Raw genomic sequence first — 17,483 nt, forward strand, 5'->3', positions numbered from 1 at the left:
CAGACCATGACAGGGTGGTGCGTTCAAGTACAGCTTAAAGGGTCTGCAAGGTAAATCATTGACAGTGTTTACGTTCTGTTAAATGCATCATCTGAAGTGTATTAATGTCACAGTATGTAGGCTAATATGCCAAGTGTGCTGTATAGATTTTTACAAAGCAATAAAAGTGAATAGAAGATTCAAAATGTTACATTATTTTTTATTTCTGGCTGGCAAATGTCTAATTTTCACTTTTAAAATGTTTGGATTAATGGGAAATAATTGTAAGTAATAAAAAATGTCACATTAAATTCTCATAAAATTCTCACCACATTATATTTACTACACTTGCTGCTGAATTTATTCGATCTTAAAGCACAATTGTATTCTTTGTGGTAAAAAAAAATTATTAAAAACCTATTAGGCACATTTCATCATTTCAAACCTTGTATTGGTATTGATGTATTCTTAAGGACAAAATCACTATTTTTTATAATAAAAAGAAGGTCTTACTCAAACAGTATTAACAAGTTTCAAAGCATTGTTGTCTGTCATGCATTGAAGAGATTTTGCAAATGTCTTTTCTATTCATTCCTCCATCTGTTGATATGGGGCTTGGACTTATTTGAATCTAAGAATAAAGAGCTACTCTCTGTCTGTGGAGCTGAGACCATCTGCAGTGCTCAGCCCTCCTGAGTCACTTCCTGTTAGCAACCAATCAGACACGCCCTCTTGGTTTCCATGGGGCTATTGACAACAACCCCTGTGCTCTGTCTGCTAGCTAGCTAGCGGCTAACGACTGATAAAGCGACGTAATACTTGCTTCTGGGAATGTATCTGAACCATTTTAAACAGCTGCTTTGCTAACGTCACCACTAAGCGGAATGAATCGGCCTTCAGAAGGTTTCTCTGCGGGTTTGTAAGCCAAGTCCGTCGACGACAGAAAGCTAACTCGCCGTTAGCTGGTTACTAAAGCTGAGAAGAGGACGAAGAGCCACCACAGCATCACCAAGATGAGCGAGCAGTTGAAGTTCATCGTTGAGCAGCTCAACAAAGAGCCATTCAAGAAAAGCTTCAACCTCATCACGTTCGACTGCCTGGAACCGATGCAGCTGCAGCAGATTCTAAACGATGTCCTGGCTGAAATAGACCCGAAGGTGAACAACTTACACTTTGTTGAAGCCAACTTTTGGCTTCAACAACTGAAGCTACACTCGTCAGTTGCAGCAGTAGTGTCGGTGTAACTGTTTAATGTGTGATATGCATGAATTAACTGGTGACAGGTGACATCATTTACTGCTGTGTTTGTTGTTGTTTAGCAATCCATGGATTTACGTGAAGAATTGCCTGAACAGACTGTGAAGAGAATGTGTGCTCTGCTGGGAATGATGAAGTACAGACCTCCTGGCAACTTCTCAGACGTGTAAGTACCTGCAGCCTATTTCACATGCTGCAGCATCGCACTCCAGTTGCCTATGTACAGTAAAGGTGAAGCACTTCTTCTTCGTTTGTAGCCATATATTTCCATGACACTCTCTGCCTCATCCCTCCTCCTGCAGGAGCGCCTTCAGACAGGGTCTGGTGACTGGCAGCAAACCTGTGGTCCACCCCATCCTCCACTGGCTGCTACAGAGGGTCCCCGAGCTGAAGAAGAGGGCTTACCTGGCTCGCTATCTCGTCAAACTGGAGGTGCCTGCAGAGTTTTTGCAGGACGATGTCATCAATGACACAAATCACCAGGTTTGTCTGCATATTACAGATACAGTCGCCATGTCATCGCCACTTTTCTAAAAGGAATAAGAGGATGTACTTTAATGTTGCGTGTTCACAGTATGAAGAGCTGGTTGAGGGATTTAAGACGTATCACAAGGAGTGTGAACAGCTGAGGACCTCAGGCTTCTCCACAGCAGAAATCAGAAAGGTAAACAAACCAGTCAATAACGTTTTACAATCTTTGTTTGAAGATGTTGAATCTAAAGCTGTCTCAAGATAAAACGAGAGATGTTCCAATACCATTGATCCATTCACGATACCTGGGCTTTGCATATCAGCCGATACTGAGTACCGATCCGATACCCTCTATGTAAGTTATCATTGTTATCATTGTTGTATGGACTGACTCAGGTAAAACCCTATGAAAAACAAATACATACATTTTTTGCAACACTATTGAAAATTCACTGTTTCAGATTTTCTTTGTGCTCTAGGATGTTAAACTAGAAAAAAATGGGGTTGTGAATACTTATATGAGGAAACAAAACAAGTCATCCGAATAAGTCAAAATGGATTTCAGGAAATTGTGATACACTTTTTTCTGATGTTTATTTGAGAAAATAATCAAAATATTAGATCATTATTACAATATTTGGTAGTTAAATTCTCCCTCCTTGTCTCAGTTGATACAGTCCTCTGATATGTTCCATCTTTTCTTCAAATACAGGACATTGGTGCAATGGAGGAAGAGAAGGACCAACTAATCAAACGTGTGGAGAGGCTGAAGAAGAGGGTAAGGCAGGTTGTTCTGGGAGGCCCCCTCACTCTTGTAATACTTGGAAGGCTTTAGGATTCACTGAGGAATGAAAACATGACCTCAGACATATATTACCAGCTCCTCTAATAGACATGACAAGTTGAAGGGTCGTCTTAACACGGCTATGTAATGTAATGAGGTGTTGAGTTAATGGGTCTTTACTTACAGGCCCCTGTCAAAAGGTGAAACCTGACTCTGGTTATTTCTGCTCACCATATGATAACCTGCAATTTAACATTATCACATTAATGTGTTGATCCACTAGGTGGAGTCAGTGTCCAACCACCAGCGGATGCTGGACCAAGCCAGACAGCTGCGAGTGGAGAATGAGAGAGAGGAGTCACTGACGCACCAGAAGCTAGAACAGAAGAACCAAGTGAGTGCTGGTGATTTAATGGTGGTTTGTCATCACATTTGTTCCCCTTGGTTTTACACAGATTTCGTAGACCAGCCAAACAGTTTGATGCCTGCTGTGCTTAGGAAGACTGAGAAGAATAATGAACATGGTCTTGAGAAGAACTACATTGTTAGAATGGGCAAATTAAATACAGTACTTTTACTGAGACATGTTGAATAGGGCTGAAACATTTGATGTCTCGATTAGCCTGTCATCAGAAAATAATTCCAACTTCACACATTTACTGTTTATCTTAGTTTTCTAAGATTGAAAATGAAATCCATATGAGACACCTTGGACATGTGGTTAAAACCAATGACGTTTGTTCACTATTTTGTGACATTTGATGAAATGAAAGATTAGATGAAAAGATCAGTGTTTTAATCCAGAAAACGACCAGTAATGAAAACAGTTGTTAGCTGCAGCCCTAATGTTGTTCTTTTTTCCATATATTACCTGTGCTAGTAATTATTTATGTTTGCGTGCAGTTGTTCCAGACAGAGCAGAGGCTGCAGAGATCACAGCAGCAGTTGAAGGATTTGCAACAGGCAGCAGCAGATGCCAATCCAGAGAGTGAGTACCCGGGTCCTTCTGTTGCCTCTGCAGGACACAGCTGGATGGGAGGTTCAAGGACACAGCAGAGCGTTAGAGGCTCTCTCGGCTAATAGGCTTTCATCTGTTGAGACCCTCTAATAACAATGATCTTTGAAGTGCCATCATACAACTTATGTGATGTTGGAATCGTCTCCTTTTGCTCTCCTCTGGTATTGGCCGCTTTAGCCGCACAAGAGATTTACACATTTGCAGTTTCTAAAAGGACCTGTGCAATGCAGACTGAGGTGGAGCTGTCACTTATCACCATCACTGTATGTGTGTTCCAAAATAAGAGCTTTGAATACAGCGTCCTTCACTACAACCACTTGCCGTTTAACAATTAAATTATTCAAAGACCATTTCAGTATCAGTACATTTTACACTGGCTCAGAATTCTTAATTAAAAGCTCAGTCTCTTTCAGGTTTAATGAAGAGGCTTGAAGAGGAGATCAAGATCAACTCCTACATGGTCTCTGAGAAGCTCCCCAAAGAGCTGGAGCGTATGAGGCACACGGTGCAGTACCTTCAGAAGGTGGCATCAGAGCCTGCCATGGGCCAGGCTGACCTCCAGGAGCTGGAGGACAAGGTCAGGAGCAGAATGTGGTGTCACGTGTGTCTGCTTTCATATGTTGACAAATTCCTGATGTGTTCTTCTCTGAGTGATCTTTAATTTACACAGATTAAAGATGTCGATTCCCAGATAAACCAGCTGATTGAGAAGAGGATGATGAGAAATGACCCCATGGACGACAAACTGACCCTTTTCAGGCAACAGGTGCTGATTGTATTGAATGTCTTTAATATCTTTTATTTTTTGGTCAAATTTAGTCTTGTGTGAAGGGACATTTTTACACTCAGGGTTTCTCACCAAAGGTTCACCGCTTTGTTTATGTTCAAGAAAAACAGTGCATGTGATGTAGTGGATTATTTGTTTGCTAACATGACACAGGGATAGTTTTATATTTATAAAGTTATATATTAATGAGGAAAAGATAGTTTGTTAGAATTCTTGATGATGAACTACCAGGAATAAGAGGATATGAATCCTTATGTAATGGAGATATTCAGGGGACATGAAGCAATCCAGGTGCTCTTTATTTACAAGCTGTTTCTTTGCCCATTTCTGCCCTCATAACATTTCCTTTCCTCAGTTGCATTTATGTGTAAAGTCACTCAGCAGAAACTTTCCTGTCGTGTTTGTCTGTCTAATGTACCGCGACTTTTGCAGGCATCCATCATCATTCGTAGGAAGGAGTCGAAGGCAGAGGAGCTTCAGGAAGCGAGGGAGGAGTTGGCTGCAGCAGAGAGGGAGCTGAGGCAGAGGGGCAGCCAGGCACAAGTCTCAGAGGGGGAGGAGGTCGTCCGGGGTGATGAGGTACACTGTTGGAAACTGAATATCAGCTAAATCTGAATTTCTTTAGAGTCATTCTGATGTTATTGTATTTATTTACATACTTAATTTCCGAGGAGAACTTAACTGACAGTAGCCAAGAAAATAAACATTTTCTGCATGTTTATCTTCTTTGTTGTGTGTGGTAACAGCAACATCACCTAAGCAGACTCCAGCTTTATCTAAGTGCACACGAGTAGATCTGCAAACTGTAGAAAACACAAGAGGCTATTTCTGTTCTTATCCAAACACAGACGGGCTCACTGTCTAATGTTACTTATCCCTTTTCCCTGCTCTCCCTCACATTCCCATGCAGAGCCAGAAATAGAACACAACAGAGAATATCCAGAACAAGGAACTGCACTGGACAAAGTGGCTGAAACTCAGCCTTTTCCCTAATCTTATGTATAAGCAGTTTCCTAATTCAAGTCAGCTGGACACATAAAACAGACTTGGGGTCTAAAACCTTTGTCTTTATTTATATCCCATGATGAGGATGTACTCCCGCTTTCAGACACATGGCAAAGTGAACTGTCACGTTGACAAACCTGACTGAGCTACTGAAAAAACCCATAACAATAAAGTTGCACATAAGTCAGAAGGCCTTGGGCAAGCGCCTCTTCTTTTTACAATGCAAACATTAAGCTCACGGTCAAAGCATCAGCTATAAACAGTTCTGCATTAGCAGAGGGATGCTGATAGATGCAGGCTGTGCTGTGACCGTATGCACCGTGTGGATGAGAGTTTTTATAGCCTGGTGTTTGACACGCACATAGATATCCGTGAGGTGAGAGCTGGAGACAGAACATGTGTGAAATTACAACAGCTCTCCCTCCTCCACCCTGTGTTCTGTGGGTCTGCTGTCAATCCCTGTGGAGGGCACACGTGTCTGGGTTGTACCCATAGGCTGTACCAGGAGTGGTGTTTCACCCTGACCTCTGACCTGCATATATAAGATACCAATATCACAAACATTTAGGATAGTAAAAGTATAACTTAGCATCAGTAAACTGGTGCCACATTAATCTGAGATAATAGTAAAATTACTTTAAATAATATGTTTTGGGGAATCTGATTTAGAGTTACAAAAGATTGATACCAGCCTGGACAACCCACTGGGAAAAGTGGGAAAATGCCCAGGACCCCAGATCTGAGAGGCCCCAAAAGTCCCTGGTTCACTGTGTAATTCTATTTATTGAAAATATATTCTGTATATTGCACCACTCATTCATAGAAAGAAAATGTAGTTTTAAAACCGTACTAATTTCTGTTTATATCATAGTCACATTGTGGACTTGGAGGCGACAGGAAATGAGGGTGGTAGTTGGGGCATGGGGAGGGTCAACATGGACCCAGAAGAATATTGTGTCCGATTTTGTTTTGTTTGTTTTGATTAAAACAGAGCCAGGATAACTGTTTCCATCTGTCCAGTCTTTATGCTAAGCTAAGCTAACAGGCTGCTGGATTTCTCCTATTTAGTCTTGAGAGTGGTATTGGTCTAGTCATTGGACTCTTGGTAAGAAAGTAAATGTAATTTCTCTAAATTCTGAACTTGTCCTTCAAACAAGCTTGTTTGTAGTAGATGGACATACTCTTCAGGCCTCTTTCTGCATTTTATGTACTACCGTTGAAAGATGGTGGCAGTCTTACAGCAGAAACTAAATGAAAGTTCACTAATTCTGGCAAATGATAGAGTGAGTGAAATATCAGCAGGGAAGTTATTTTAAATGTGTTTATTCTTTTCAGGAAGGAAAGAGATATAAATCATCTAAGAGAGTAGGGAGAAGTAGCCAAATCTTCTTTGTTACAGGAAGAAATATGAGGTGATGTTTAAAATGTTGTCATGTCATTTGGGGGGGGGAAATCTAGCTGGCAATACCTCTGGTATAAGCCTAGGACAGAGTATTAGGGCCACTTAGAGGGGGAAAAATGTCTCAGATTTTATTATTAAATTATTATTATTATCACAACAATCAGACATCGAGGAAATTGCCTCTTTTGTGGAGGAGAAAATGTTATATATATATATATATATATATATATATAAGCCACTGTCTATGTTCAATGTTAATTATACCACTGTATTACAAGTAATTAGACACTGACTAACTTGCCCTTAAGCCTGATGGGAGGGGGTTGTTTGTAGAGACAAAGAGGGCCCTTGAGACTACATGAACAAGTAAATGGAGAATGTTTGTCAAACACAGCTTATCAGACTCCTTGGTAGTTTGGGGCCATCAGCCACAGTGGAGATGATCACTTTATCAGAGGTATTTTCCATTCTGCAGGTTACGTGTCATCACATGCCACCTACCAACTGCAGGCTCTCTCTGAGAGGGATGACTACATCTGCTCGTCACCGGTTGGCCAGTAACATAAAACCACTTTGTTAGCCAGCCTCATCACACTGGTTAAATTTATCCTGACTTCAGTCAAGACATGAATCTGAGTGAGATGTGGGCTTTTATTTGTTAAAAATAGGTGGATTTCTCTATTCTAACTAGCTATATTTGATTTATTCTTCAAAGGGATACATTCCTGCTGTGTGTTCCACATGCAGTCATCAGAAGGATCTGCTGCACCATTCATGTTTTTATTCCCTTGTTTGCAAGTGTGTGTCGGTGCCAGTGTACTGCATCTCTGAGACAGGTGTGCAATGTCCAGTTTAACCGCAGTTGTTTTGTGGACACAAAGTCGGTAACACTATGCAGTATTATTCTGCTGTGCTAATTCCTCTCTCAGCCATGTCTGCCCTTGATGTCCCAAAATACACAAAGAATAGATGTACACTCACACACACCCACCTTCCCACCCACCCACTCACACTCACTCACGCACACACACTCACATACATCAAGCTTCCTGGATCCCCAAAGGATATGAAGCACATTCTGTGATTTCTGGGGCTGTTCTCTCGTGTCCATGTTCATTTATAGCTGCTCTTCATTGTGGAGTAGTTTCATTGTGTCCCAGCAGACAGTCGGGGCGGGGAGTGACTGAACATCCACTTAAAGCACTTATTCTGCCAGATGAAGCTGCTCGCTGTACATAGCTGGTCCATGAGCTGGCCGTGAACCTGAAAGGATCAGGTGACCGTGTCAGATCATAGTGTGGCCCAGAGGCCCCTGAACTGGAGTCACTGTTGTATTCTAATCCCTTCCCTCCCCTGGCTCAACCCATTGTCCTCTCATGTGGCCTTTCATAGTATTTCAGCTGTGCTGGACACTAAGTCAACAAATATAAACTTCCTATGCCTCTTTCATTGAATTTCCAACTCCAATATCTTGCTTGTAGCAGTCACAAGAACATTGGTTTTACTCAATAGGTGATTTGGTAATTTTTTAACAGGGAGATGGTCTTTCAAACTTTTAAAATAAACTGTGGATCCCACGATTTTGTTAGCAGCACTAACTATAGAAGGCTCACCTGCTCTCACAAATTCTCTATCTGTCTCATAGGGGATGGGGGAAATGGCTGAGAGTGTATTGTAGAATTGACAGGGGATAGTGTCCCCCCTTATCCCCCTACAAATCGCTTTTACTGAATCACTAGCAATGTAAAAATATTTCAGATGTTTTAAGAGGATTAAGTCCTAAAAGGTCATTGTACCCTGTCAAGCATCAAATGTCAGAAAAAATTAGCGACTCTGTGGTGAACATTAAGAAGCATTTAGCAGCTAAAGAGACAGATATTTCCCCCAGAGCTGGTGGCGACTAAAGCAGGGCCAAAAGGAATATTGGACACACAATTTTTCCGCTGTCAAGAAACCTGAATCCAAATGAAGGCTTGTGTTGTTTGCTCCATAACTTCCAAATGTGTAAATAAGCAACTGTTTTCTAACCACTTTGTGAACTTAGTGTTGTACTTACAACGTCTTCCCACTGCCCTCAAGATCAGTAAATGGAGCTGTAAAGACGTTTGAGCAAAGAAACCATCAAATATCATTTGAAAGCATTATTTAGCATCCCTTTCTCTGAACACTAAACCCAGCTTTCTTTGAATTTTAGGGTAACGATGAATTTCACTTTCTCTGTTCCTCAAAGCTGAAACGATTGGTGGTGAAACTGCGGAGCAAGGGAACCGTGTTCAAGAAGAAACGGCAGGAAATTGCTGAGATGAAAGCAGAATATGGAGTCCTGCAACGGACAGAGGAGATTCTCAAGCAGAGACATGAGACGGTTCAACAAAAACTGGTAACTGTTGTTTTAACTTTCATGTAACAGAAGACCAGACTAAACAAAGACAGTGTTTACAGTAAAACAAAGGAAGGAGTGGGCTGTACTTGAAATCGTTTAGCACCCTACAGTACAAATCAAGAGCAGATGTCCTTTGAAATTACAAATATTAAAATATAACTATAAGACTTGTCATAAGTTTAATTCTTGCATTTTTCATTAGCTGGCAATTGGCCTGCCATCATATGTTGTTGAGAGTTCAGTAAATTGCAAAGGAACATTTGTGTAAGTAATCATCATTTTCAGTCTTCCATATTGTACCCGGAGCACAGACATCCTCCTAACTTGTTTTAATGCCCTCTCTGTCCTGTAGCATTCATACCGTATCCCCTCCCTGCACTTAGACTGCCATTCCAAATGTGCTGCTTTCGCTTGATCTCCCCATTCACGCACTTTGTGTTAACAATGAAGTGGCAGAAGCTTCCTGGAAATGGCTTCACACCTCTGTGCAGTCCCAGGACCTGACTTGTTGATAGGCAGTGTGACGCAGGCAGAGCTGCTATTTCTGAAGGCTCCATCTGCTGCTCCTGCTCTGTCTGCACATCCCACTACGATTTGTTATAGCAATGAAAGTTTTCCTGCTGCTCACATCTCCAGCTGGTGATGAATCTACCCCTCAGTGCTGCTGCAGTGTTCCCTACATTGTAAAACATTAAAAGCTTTGGGTTTGAATCTGTTTTCAAAGATTTTTAATGTCACTGGTTCCTGACCAAAACCAAAGCGTTTCGATCGCCAACTGGTGGCTAGCTGCAGTATAGGTCAAAGATCCCACCCTCTTTCTTGTTAGTGGAGGGGATGGTTGCTCTCATTTTAAGTAGTTATTATCACACTGATGTTTGTTCAAGTATACATTTTTTCCAGGGGGGTGAATCGCTACTGCCCACACTCTGGCTCCAAATGCGCTAATAGCTGCGTTAATAGCCAGGGTATTTTAGCTTCATATAAGGATAGTGGCAGGAAGTGGACATGTGTCGTCCATCTTTATATACAGTCAATGTAGCACACTGATAGATTCTTCATGTTGATGTCGATTTTTGGAGTGATCTCTCCCAACAACAATTCATTGTTTAAATAGTATGTGACTGTTTAATTATATTTCTGTATTTGTTCCTGTGAGTAACTGTGCATCACTGTTGTATTTTTTTAAGCAAATGGTGGAAGCTGAGAAAGGAATCTCTGGCTACAGTAATACTCAGGAGGAACTGGAGAGGGTGTCTGCTATCAAGAGCGAGCTAGACGAAAAGAAGGGCCGCACACTGGACGACATGTCTGAAATGGTGAGTGTACTATGGGGCCTTGAGTAAAGTCCCCACAAATCTGCCTTTGTAGATAAATACAAATAAATTTGAACGTTTTAGAATAAACTGAACTACAGATACTGTAAGTGGCATGTAAACAATAATCTAATTAAGACATGTGGAGTATTCCCACCTTAGTTTCATTATGTAGACATGTATACATCTTAATTATATTATAACATCCTTGGAGTTTTCACAGCATTTTGTGACATCAACATGAGGCAGTTACCAACTGCTCGACGACACATGCCCTGTATTCGAGTCTAAACAAGTAGTAGGATGTAATGTTGACGTGAGTCTTATGGAATATTGTGTCATCAACTTTTGCAAACATCATATTGTAATATCTTCTTCAGAATAAGGTCAATAGTCAGAATATTGGTAACCATGTAAACATAGTCACTGTTTTGACTTAATAGGACACCTACCTTGAAGAGAGCAATTGTTAATGTTATTAGTAGTGCCTGTGCTTTTCCTACCTTGAGGATGTCTGTTGTGGAAAAGGACTGTAGGTAGTAGATGATGATCTTATGTAGTTCCCATTTCCCAACATCCATCCACATCAATTTTAGAGGTCGAATTAGCCAGATTGAAAACACATAGGCTGGTGTGCAGGCCATTTAATTTCAGTTCAATACGTCATTTTTGGATATCTCATCTGTTCTTTACACTGACATAGTAAACGATTGACAGTATTCCATTGCTTCAGTTTTATTTATCACCCTGTCATCCTTTTTGTGTCAAGACTCAGAGTGAAACAGATGCAAGTGATTAGGCCGTACTCCAAACTGCTGTGAGTTTGTTAAAACGTGTTTGGCAGGAGGTACAGCAGGACTCCCAGTGATGGAGTCAAACATCACTGGCTCCAACCTGAGAGCAGACATTAACTCTGGAAATTTGATTGGCACTGCAAAGCCATACAGATGAAATCTGTAATGATTTAACAAATTCTTAACAAACTGACACTACTGTCATATAATCTTTGTTGTGGTTTGTAGTAAAGAACTAAAGTGACACACTCACCTTGGCTGTAAATACTTTAATCCTTTTACTGAGAAATATTTGTCAGATTTGTCAGTTGATTCTGCTGCTCAACTTCATTATTTATGTAAATCATTAGACACAGTCACATTAGCTTCAGAGTTTAAATGTATACAAAGTAAACTTGACCATTTTATGATGGGATCACAGCAGCCACAATGCTTGGCAACATTTTGATGTTCTAACCAATGAGTATTCTTTGGTTGTAACTACATTATTACATGTACTCATTAATCACTACTTTATTACTTGAGTACTCAGTATCATTACTACATTATTACTTGAGTACTCAGTATCATTACTAAATCCAGACTACTCAGTATCATTACTTCATTATTCCATGACTGCTCAGTAGTCATGGGATGGACCTCACCATCTTCGAACTCAGCCTTCCTCTTAATCTCATCTTCACACCTGTAATGTTTCATGAATATAACTTAAACAGTTGTGACGCTATCAAGGAGACAAAAACTGTCAGCAGAGGCTCACACACACACACACACACACACACACACACACACACACACACACACACACACACACACACACACAAAGTGAAAACTAAATAAATACTATTTTCTTCATTCATTTTTGTTGTTTTTTACAGGTGAAGAAATTAAACTCCATGATAGTGGAGAAGAAGTCCGCTCTCGCTCCGATTATAAAAGAACTGAGGTCACTGAGACAGCGGTGTCAGGTGAGCTTTGCCCACATCCGCCCGCTGCAAACTACTGATGCTACATGAAATAACTTACATGATTCCTCACACCATATCAATTTGTGTTTGTGAGGAAAATTGGCCACCTATTTGAATAAAAACGTTGCCATGAGCCGTCAAGCGGGCCCTGCGTGTTCTCATAAGGACATTCAAACCATGATGCTGATTTATAACCTAAGAGTCATTCAAATGAGGTTGACAGTCTGTGGGTCATTCATTAATCTGAATTTAATGGAATTAACGCAAACTCCAAAATGCTATTTTGCATACAGTACATATTATGGAGGCCAGTGCAAAGTGCAGTTCTTACATGTCACAAACAACTAACACATTCTCCCTGCAAAGCCAAAGCACAGACAATGTCATTTCAGAAAAACATGATACACTATAAATCTAAATTCTAAATTTAAAAACAAACGGTGGGATCTTCACTTGTGTGGCTTCAAGGCAGCAAGAATGATCAGGCATTGTGTTTATGTGTTGTGTTGGAGAAGATCCATTAAGAATAATTTACATAGGCCATAAATAAAATGCATGATGGGAAAGCCCCCCACACCGCTGAGCTAAAGCAGAGGATTACATTTTCCTACATGTGTTCCCAGAACGACTCTAACTACTAATGAAGCGCTGCAACAGGAAGACATAAATAGACTTTTGTGGGAGCCTGTTGTAAGTTAAACTGCTCAGAATGTCAGCTGTAATTTTAGGTCTATGTGAAACAGTGCTGCGAGTGTGAAAAAGGTGATTTAAGATGCGATTCTATGTGTTTGTCTCAGCTCTCATTAAGTGTACAGTACATGAAAACCTTTGTCTGTCAGTTCGACAGTGTATGACTCTGTGGATTCTGATCTTAACAGGAGTTAAACCAGGAATATGAGGAAAAGAAGGTGCAATATGAAAGTTGTGCTGTTGGTCTGGAGAGCAACAGATCTAAACTGGAGCAGGTACCATTACTATCCTACATTAGATTGAATATACTCAACAATTTAAATACATAAAAACAAGTTTATCCAGCATATTTCTGTATGATGTTTTTTGATTTTGCCAAAGCGACTATATGTCTTTATTCTCTTCATGTTTTTTTACAGGAGGTGAAAGCATTGAGAGAGGAGACTGCACAAGAAGAAAACCAGTATCATTATATCAATTCCATGTCAGAGGCACGTATTTTAAATAGAAAGTTGCTAGTTGGTAGTTGATAGTAGTTATAGAAAATAATATTTGAGCTATTAGCGACAGAGGGCGTATAATCCTCCATCATTATCACTGTCTTACAAGCCAAATATGGTCAAATTAGAATTTACACTCCAAACTATGAATAGTGACTCTCTACTCACAATAAACCCGATCTCTCAATCTCTCACCTCCACAGATCACTGAGACGCAATTACAGCGGGCGGCTGAAGAGATGAAGGCCTATGTGTCATCAGACCCGCAAGAGAGGAAGAAGACCATCAGGTGAGCACGTCGAGCCAGGTCCGCTAGCTGCTCGCAAGATGAGACGCCCGTTTTACAACACAGGCAGTTTAGCTGCTTACACTTAATTCTTGCATAAAAACAGAGGGAGTTATGATATTCAGGATTTGCTAATATACCACATTTAGTTGAAAAAGCCCTTGGTGAGAGCAATATGTGAGATTGTGATGGTTTACGCTTAAATTGTCTTCCTCTGCTTTTTTTTGTAGGGAGGCGTATATGAAGAACATTTCAGAACAGGAGTTACTGGGAAAGGTGAGAAAAATGTGCCGTAGCAGATGCCATGTGTCAATACTTCAAAATATTCTTTTATTCTGTAGTAAGTAAGTACATGGCCTGAGGCTTTGTAAATGTAAATAAATAAAACACTTCCAGGGTAATTAAGGACACTAGTTTATATAATCCACACTTCTTTTTGGGCTTGTTTGGTTCAAGTGTAATTAGTGCCTTTCTTAATGATGACGGGAGAATACCAGCTTCAAAGCCATACACCCTCAATGTCCATAACAGGGTGTATTAATTTTCTTCAAAGGCTTTATGCATATTTATAATATCTGTTCATCAAGATGACTTTCAATAATGTAATGACTGAGAGAAACTGGCCAAAGCTCCATCGTTGATCTGATCCCTTTGATCTGATGAAGATAAAGTCCCTGAGTTTGTTAAAACTGTATTGATTTATTTCTCTCATCTGCCAATTCTTTCATGGAGCACTTGCAGTTCTCAATGAATTTATTAATTAACTCTTAAATAGAATTTAAAAGCCTCCCAGTCACTGGAAAAGTATATCAATCAGTATTGATGGGAGTATGATTATGTTGATGAGAAAGAGAATTCAGATTTGTTTGTGTACTCTCTCCTCTGAGGATCACACAAATCCAAGTCTTGTATCAAAGTAAAGTAAAGAAACATCTAATATTTTCCTTCTTTTGTACTCTTATTTATACCTTTGAGTCCGTTAAGTTTTGTCAACAGTGTTGTGTCTGTGGTTTGGTAGTGATGCTCCGATCACATCAGGGAGCCACTCTTCCAAAAATCTCACGACGTCTGTAGCTGAGAGTTTCTATCTGGTTCCCAAGGGTTTGCACTGTCTTCTGTGTTACTTAATTAATGTCCAGCTTTAGTTGGCCTGTCTGCAAACTTATGGATATCCTGCTTAATGTCTTGCATAGAAGAAAAGAATTTCATCCTAAAAACATTTTTCATCTCCAAAAAAGTCAGAACATATTCTAGTCCTCATGCATCTCTCCCCTTTTTGTATGGGTATTTGTTGTTGCCATCCTGTGTATTGGCTCTTTCACTTTGCCCCTCTTATGTGTTTGACTGTATTTTTCTGTTTATTGTGACTTTGGAGTCTTAAATACTCATATACAGAATTTAGGGTATTTAGGGTATAGAGTATTTTCCAACACATCTTATTTGCTTACCACCATGTTGGATTCCCCCTGCAGTTTGGCCTTTTAACACAATCAGTCAGGCTAACTTATCACTTCCTTCTTTTTTGGTCTCCAGAAGTTACGTGAGAAGCAGAAGATGGTGAGGGAGAGCCACAGTGCCAACATGGAGCAGATGAAGATGTGGCGGGACTTGGAGCAGCTGATGGAGTGCAAGAGGCAGTGCTTCATACGAGCTCAGAGCCAGGCTTCTATTGGTCAAGTCATCCAGGAGGGAGGAGAGGATAGGCTGGTGTTGTAAGGACATGTCAGGGCAGGGTCAACTACAGGTCACCTACGGTACAATCATTACAACGAGTTCAAGTTATTCTTCTAAACCATCCTATATCATGTCTAATCATTTTTACAATATAGGGTTGTTACATGTAAACTGTTAGTGGACACTATAGTACATTCAGATAACTGGTTCACTGTGTTCATAGGGTTCATTTTCCCTCCATCTTGTCTATTACATGCTGCCACTTTCACTTGATAGTTTATCTCGTGTAACCAGTAACTCCTTGCGATGACACGGTTTAAGGTGCTTTGAGAATCCACAACTTAAAGAAACCCCCATGTATGAGGAGGTGTTGCCGGACAAGCATTTTCACTTTCTCTGACCCACTGGAGACACATCTTTAAGAATACACTTTCAATCAAAGTGTTCAGAGATAACACCATACTAAGTGGTGCACTTGGGATATGGCCCTAGTCAGCTATTTTTGGCAACAACGACCATGACCTTGGACATAATGTCTTGGCAGCTTTGGAATTCACTGGGACGGTGCAGAAGAAATAGTCATTTGTTTCTATTTTATGTAATTACATACATTACATTGTATAATAAATCCTTGACATCCATATAGACATCTCTAGTTAGATATTGTGGTTTTCTATGTAGATCTAATAAATATATTTTACATTCAGTTTGACTCATGTCTCATTACAATAGAATAGCACACTTTTATTTGATGTTGTCTTTGGCTACAAAGCAGAGCACATTGTGTGATAAAAGGGTTTTAAATAGGTACATGACAAAGACAGTCCATTCATTCTGGCATACATACATAGATATGTGGGATTCCACAACAAACAGCTAAAAAGACAAATGCAATAAATATAATAAACTTTCATCTATAATGCAATAGTTGGCCATTCATAAATTTGCTGTAGTGTTAAAGATGCATTCACATTTTTCATTTAAACTGAATATAGTGAAGACCTCTTGTGAGACTAACGCAGCAAGACTGTGCTAGAATAAGACAATAGATTTATAGCAATCAAATGACTGATGGTGGGGTTCTTTAAAAGCTTTACAGTAGTATGAAATATTATTAGCAAATTCCATTCATGTCTTATTCAATTTTATGTGAGACAGAATCTATTTTATTTGCTGAATAAGCACCATTACCTTTTTTCTTTTGTATGAAAATAATGTGCCACATGCTTCGGTGCACATGGACTATGGTTTGAGTTGCCCCGTGTTTTTTCCAACAAATGTCTTCATGGATGTTTCAGGGTCCCACCGTCACTCCCACAGAAACCTAATCTGCTGCTGACAGCCGACGTTAGTGGCTCCTGTGCCAAGCGGATCAAGTGTGCATTGTAAAAGGCAGGTTGGTGTCCAACTGGACAATGCCACGATATTGTTACAGCACTCTGTGCTTCTTGGGGCCCTATTAAGACTTGTTAAAAGATGATGCATGCCATTCCTGTCAAACAGCTGACAATGATACCTGCAAAAATCACACACTGTGGGATGGGTGGTGGGTGAGGGGGGGCCGGACCTAGTGCCCTCACGCAGCAACAGTAAATTGTCTGTCTTCCTAGTTGCAATGCAGATGAGGTTAATTCATTCGGTATAGACTCGCTTAAGTAAGTGTTTGTAAAAAAAATTTATGAATCTTTTGTGTAACTTTGACATGCCTGAAACATTGATCTGTGGCACAACTTCCTGTTCTATTAATAATAATAAATAAAACTTTATTTCTATGGCTCTTATCTAATCAAGGTTACAAAGGGAATTACAAACTACATGGGAATAAAAGAACACAGAGCAAAACTAGTAAACTAAAAACAATAATAATAACAAAAGATTAGATATATTGTTGATTTTACTATTTTATCAGCATATTATTGTTTTATTAATGTCCTGATATATTGCTGTTTTGGGGTGTTATATGAAATGTCCTTGAGTGTCTTCAAAGCTGCCCATGAATATAATGCATCATTATTATGATTATCATGATAACAAAGAAAATATAAAACAGAAAACAAACTTCATCTGTTAAAACCTGTTAAAATCAGACATTAAAGGTTTTTTTGAAAAAAAACAGGAATTCCAGAGTCTCTGGGTCCTGATGGCAAAAGCCCAGTCAGTCTGAGTTACCAG

At 39.9% G+C, this 17,483-nt stretch overlaps 1 protein-coding gene across 1 annotated transcript; it reads left to right on the forward strand.

Annotated features, from left to right (window-relative positions):
* The first annotated feature begins 992 nt into the window (after nt 1–992).
* On the forward strand, nt 993–16,017 carry ift81 (intraflagellar transport 81 homolog). Its single transcript, XM_034596385.1, has 18 exons — nt 993–1,136; nt 1,299–1,402; nt 1,539–1,719; nt 1,811–1,900; nt 2,420–2,485; nt 2,775–2,885; nt 3,395–3,479; nt 3,923–4,086; nt 4,180–4,275; nt 4,729–4,875; nt 8,934–9,083; nt 10,274–10,402; nt 12,072–12,161; nt 13,040–13,126; nt 13,271–13,342; nt 13,555–13,640; nt 13,868–13,913; nt 15,171–16,017. Exons 1-18 carry the CDS (start codon nt 993–995, stop codon nt 15,351–15,353), a joined length of 2,031 nt encoding a protein of 676 aa, XP_034452276.1. The 3' UTR covers nt 15,354–16,017.
* The last annotated feature ends 1,466 nt before the right edge of the window (nt 16,018–17,483 follow it).

Source organism: Hippoglossus hippoglossus, chromosome 9, assembly GCF_009819705.1.
Source record: "Hippoglossus hippoglossus isolate fHipHip1 chromosome 9, fHipHip1.pri, whole genome shotgun sequence".
Lineage (NCBI taxonomy): Eukaryota > Metazoa > Chordata > Actinopteri > Pleuronectiformes > Pleuronectidae > Hippoglossus > Hippoglossus hippoglossus.

Excerpts from the sequence above, each read along its gene's own strand:
- ift81 (XM_034596385.1), top strand. The coding sequence starts at position 993 with ATGAGCGAGCAGTTGAAGTTCATCGTTGAGCAGCTCAACAAAGAGCCA. Across the intron at positions 10,403-12,071 it reads TGGACGACATGTCTGAAATG|GTGAAGAAATTAAACTCCAT; the intron begins GTGAGTGTACTA and ends TGTTTTTTACAG. Across the intron at positions 13,343-13,554 it reads ATATCAATTCCATGTCAGAG|ATCACTGAGACGCAATTACA; the intron begins GCACGTATTTTA and ends TCACCTCCACAG.